This window comes from Cibotium barometz, chromosome 7 (genome assembly GCF_041138505.1).
Source record: "Cibotium barometz isolate CiBa-2024 chromosome 7, ASM4113850v1, whole genome shotgun sequence".
NCBI lineage: Eukaryota > Viridiplantae > Streptophyta > Polypodiopsida > Cyatheales > Cibotiaceae > Cibotium > Cibotium barometz.
This window is the reverse complement of record NC_141052.1, coordinates 14727116-14730958: the sequence shown is the minus strand read 5'-3', so window position 1 is coordinate 14730958 and position 3843 is coordinate 14727116. Positions and strand designations below refer to the sequence as shown.

Genomic DNA, 3843 nt, shown 5'->3' with positions numbered 1-3843 from the left:
AATACACTCAACATGCTCCAATCACCAAACAGTCTCTCAAGACCCTAAGCAAAAGTTTCCAAAAAAGAGCGAGATAGTCGATAATCAATTCGTCATGCTTGTGCATAGCATCCCACTATTTCTTCAAATCACATTGATAATCCACAAGAACAAACTGCTTCAAAACTGCCTTGTGATAATCATCCCAACAAGTGACCAACTGATACTTTGAGGTGGTCTTCCCCACCACAAGAGGGCGACACCTTTCAAAGCCGTGTACGCCAAATGGAGGTGAAAAACATTAGAACTACCTGCTATCACCAATGTGGCATTCGCGAACAACCATTTCATGAGTCCAGTTGGTAATCACTTCTTTGTCGTCGAACTTGGGAGGCTTCAAGAGTTACAATAATTGAGCTTGTTCCTCTCAAGGAATCAAGGAAGAACTAAGCAACCGATAATGCCCCATCGTCAAGCTAATGAAGGTGATCAAAAACTATCTTGAAGAGTTCGATGGAGAGGGACTCTAGAAAGGAGATTATCGATGACGCAAACGACGCCACTCCTCTTAACCACTCAAATTCAGAACGTCGACTACTCGACCATGTGCAAAGCTCATTTGCCTAAATCAAAGGAGTAAAAAACTCTACCTTGGGACATTGCACTACTTTGTACTTGTCAATCCCTACTAAGAGGTGTGAGCATGGATAGGTGACAAAATATTGGTGACAAGTGTTGGTTGTCATTTCTAGCATGTCGAAACAGTTGGATATGGACTCCATATGAGGCCCTAAACATCAATGCTCACCGTCATGCCAAGGAGCAGATCTGTAAGTTGAGAATCCATGACAAGTAGCTAGGAATCAATGATAAGAGAAACTTCTCAAAGCCGACTTTATGCATTCTTGGAAATACACTCTTATCCTATCCAAGCAACCCAACACACATATGCATTCTTGGAAATACACTCTTATCCTATCCAAGCAACCCAACACACGAGTTCCCAAAAAAAATTTCTTTGCACATTTCCTAAACTAGCCCCAAGCTCTACAGCTAAACTGGCACGGTTCCCAACAATAGTGTCCCCGGTTCCCACCAGTCGAGCTCGGCAGTTAGCCCGCCACCTATGGTATACCCTATCTTCACTATGAAACACCCTACACACAAATCTAGCTGAAGCAATACCACTATAGAGTTGTTGTGCTAGTGTTTTCTGAGATGGAAAGAGAGGAGAGAGAACCAGAACTCAAACACTAAGCACACACAATCATCCTAAACTATTGTAGTGTACCTCATGATTGCCATGGCTTTTCTTAGGGATCAAGATATCCATACCCTTCATGTAATTTTGGTGCACTCCCGGGGGTTTGAAGTGTAGACGGTCTCCATGGCTGTACAAGAAAAATGTTTACAACTGAATTCTCATGCACAAAATATAACTGAAAATGTAGGCCTGATGAACACCAGGTGTGAATGATTGGCAATGTGCACACTTATATATCCATCATGTGTGCTGGTTGGCCTGTTCCTCAGATGTCGGCCTGTAGAGGATAGGCATGTCCAGAGTGGCCAACTGCCCACCTGCTGGTCAACTGCCACATGGTGCTTCCGTTGGCCAAATCTGCTGCCCAGCTGCCTCAGATACCTGTGCTGCCCACCAATGTGCAACCTACAAACGTTTCACAGTAAATGTACGCCACTAATCAAATGCCAAAAGCTTCTGGTACTTCCATTTTGTTTTGAATTCACGCTGGTTACATACCATGCACGAGAGACAAGGAGCTTTCGAAGTGACAAGAGACAAGGAGCTTTCAGAGTCCTGAGTACTACACAATTGGATCAACAGGTTCCCCTTGACCATCCCAAATATAGTGCAAGGGATATCACTTGCTTGCAAGTGTGACCATCATGTCAAGCTCAACATTACCAAGAATCTCACTCAAGCTCCATCGCCAGCCAACCGGCAAACACATCGAAAAAAAGGTAAAAATGCACCAACTTCAAGGCACATAGCAAAGCCTCACCTTGTTTTGAGTCCACAGAGAGCTAGTTTATAAAGGAGACACAGGCTGGCTACTCCCACACCCTTCATTCCCATTTCCCTTGAGTTTGGCATGGCTCATCAAGCATACTGGAGAGTGTAATTACCTTCAGACATCAGAAGAACTCTCCTATAATAAAGATTAATATCTATAACAGCTATCTAGAGCACGCTATCCAACCATGGTGTTGCACTAATTCTGTAGATGAAATCTGAAATTCTTAAGACAACTCTGCACATTAGATCTCTAATTCTTTGCAAAAACGCCGAATTAGATAAAACATTGATGTTGTTTTCTAAATCTGGCAAGAATAAAGACAACACCCTCTCCTTCAACATGTCATGAATACAAGTCAGGTTTCCAGATATGGAGAGAACGATCATAGAACGAGCAAGTTGCCAAAAGTGGCACCTTTGATACAGTTGCGTTTAAGGTCGGATGACAATCTTTTCCCTTGACCACTATATGATCCTGTACAGCATTGGTAACAATGCTCATCGATGGGGCCTTGAACCAATCTACCCCGTACGCTAGTGACTCATGTTTCTTGTATTCCATGACTAAGAGAACCTCGTCTCCTTGCACCTTCACTACCACGACCCCATTATGCATGCATGCAGCAGCAAGAAAAGCTTTGTCGTGTGGATTCCATTTGAGCTTCCATACACCCCCACCCAACCCCAAAGCCTTCTCCACCACTGGTTTCTCAAGCATCCTCACATCCCAAAGCCGTAGGTATTCATCATAGCTTCCAGTTGCCACGATGTTCTCTTGGTGTGGATTGGTTTGGATGCTGCAAACCCCCATCTGATGTGCTTTCTTCTCCCTAAAAATGGGGTGGACAAGACCCTGCCTCAAATCCCAGCAGCAAAAATGGCAATCGTCTCCTCCACTGTATATGATACTCGGCCTCCAGCTATCATAGGTAACAGACCACGCCTCAAAGCCATGGGCGGCACCACTTGATTGGCATACCTCCAACTGTGACTCGTGTAAGTCAAGCACCGACAGGTGGCCATCAGAATGGCTGATGGCAATGTGCTTGTTAGAATGAGGATCCCAGTCCAAGGATAAGCACATTGAAGAGCTTATGCCTTCCCTTGTAAGCTCCGACAGGTGGAAGGTATCTTGCACCTGCACTGCAGATTTTACTTCTCAACAGTGCGAGTAAGGATTGATGGAGAGGGTAGCAACACTTACTTTCATCTCGTAGACGCTCAGGCTCCCATCTGCGCAGGCCTGGGCCAAAAGAGGGGGATCTTCTCGCTTGCAGTGAAGCCTCCATTTGATGTCGAAGATGCCGCACGTGTGCAATCGCTGGACCTGCTGGAGCTGGTGGGGGGCATCTTCAGATCCCAGCGTAAAGAGCGAGAGGCTGCCCACGCGGGAAGGGCCTTGCACTCCTTCGTGTGGTTCTTGGAGGGTGTAGGTTGCGGCGGCCAAGACGAAGTCGAAGGGAGGCGTGGGGCAGAACTCCACAGCGTCCGCGTTGCCATCAAGCGTTATGCAGGCCGCTGTCATCCCTCGCTAGGGTGTAGCACAGAGAGGCTGTGTATACTGGGCACTTATTTATTTATGTTTTTTTTAAAAGAGAAACCGTAAATATATTAACAGAAAATGAGAAAACAAAATCAGACCCTAAGGTCTACTCGTAGGAGTACATCAAAGCTTTTTTCCAAATTAAGCTAACACATTCCTCGCTGAAAATGTATTTCTGCAACTCTGAATCTTTGATCAAGAGCTCAACTTCTTCATCGACCACCAGGCCATCCTAAAATTTCCTTTCATACTAAATTTCCCTGATTTTCTCTTGGAAGTCCTC

General features: G+C 45.2%; 1 protein-coding gene across 1 annotated transcript; it reads right to left on the bottom strand.

The window, feature by feature from the left end:
- Window positions 1–2294: 2294 nt before the first annotated feature.
- Window positions 2295–3598, bottom strand: LOC147636722 (uncharacterized). Its single transcript, XM_086800204.1, has 2 exons — window positions 3222–3598; window positions 2295–3155 (listed from the first exon to the last, which is right to left on the bottom strand). The coding sequence occupies exons 1-2, from the start codon at window positions 3540–3542 to the stop codon at window positions 2361–2363; spliced, it is 1116 nt and encodes a 371-aa protein (XP_086656330.1). The 5' UTR covers window positions 3543–3598; the 3' UTR covers window positions 2295–2360.
- Between the last annotated feature and the right edge of the window lie 245 nt (window positions 3599–3843).

Coding starts and splice junctions, on each gene's coding strand:
- LOC147636722 (XM_086800204.1), bottom strand. CDS start 3,542: ATGACAGCGGCCTGCATAACGCTTGATGGCAACGCGGACGCTGTGGAG. Junction 3,156..3,221: donor TGAGCGTCTACGAGATGAAA/GTAAGTGTTGCT, acceptor TCTGCAGTGCAG/GTGCAAGATACCTTCCACCT.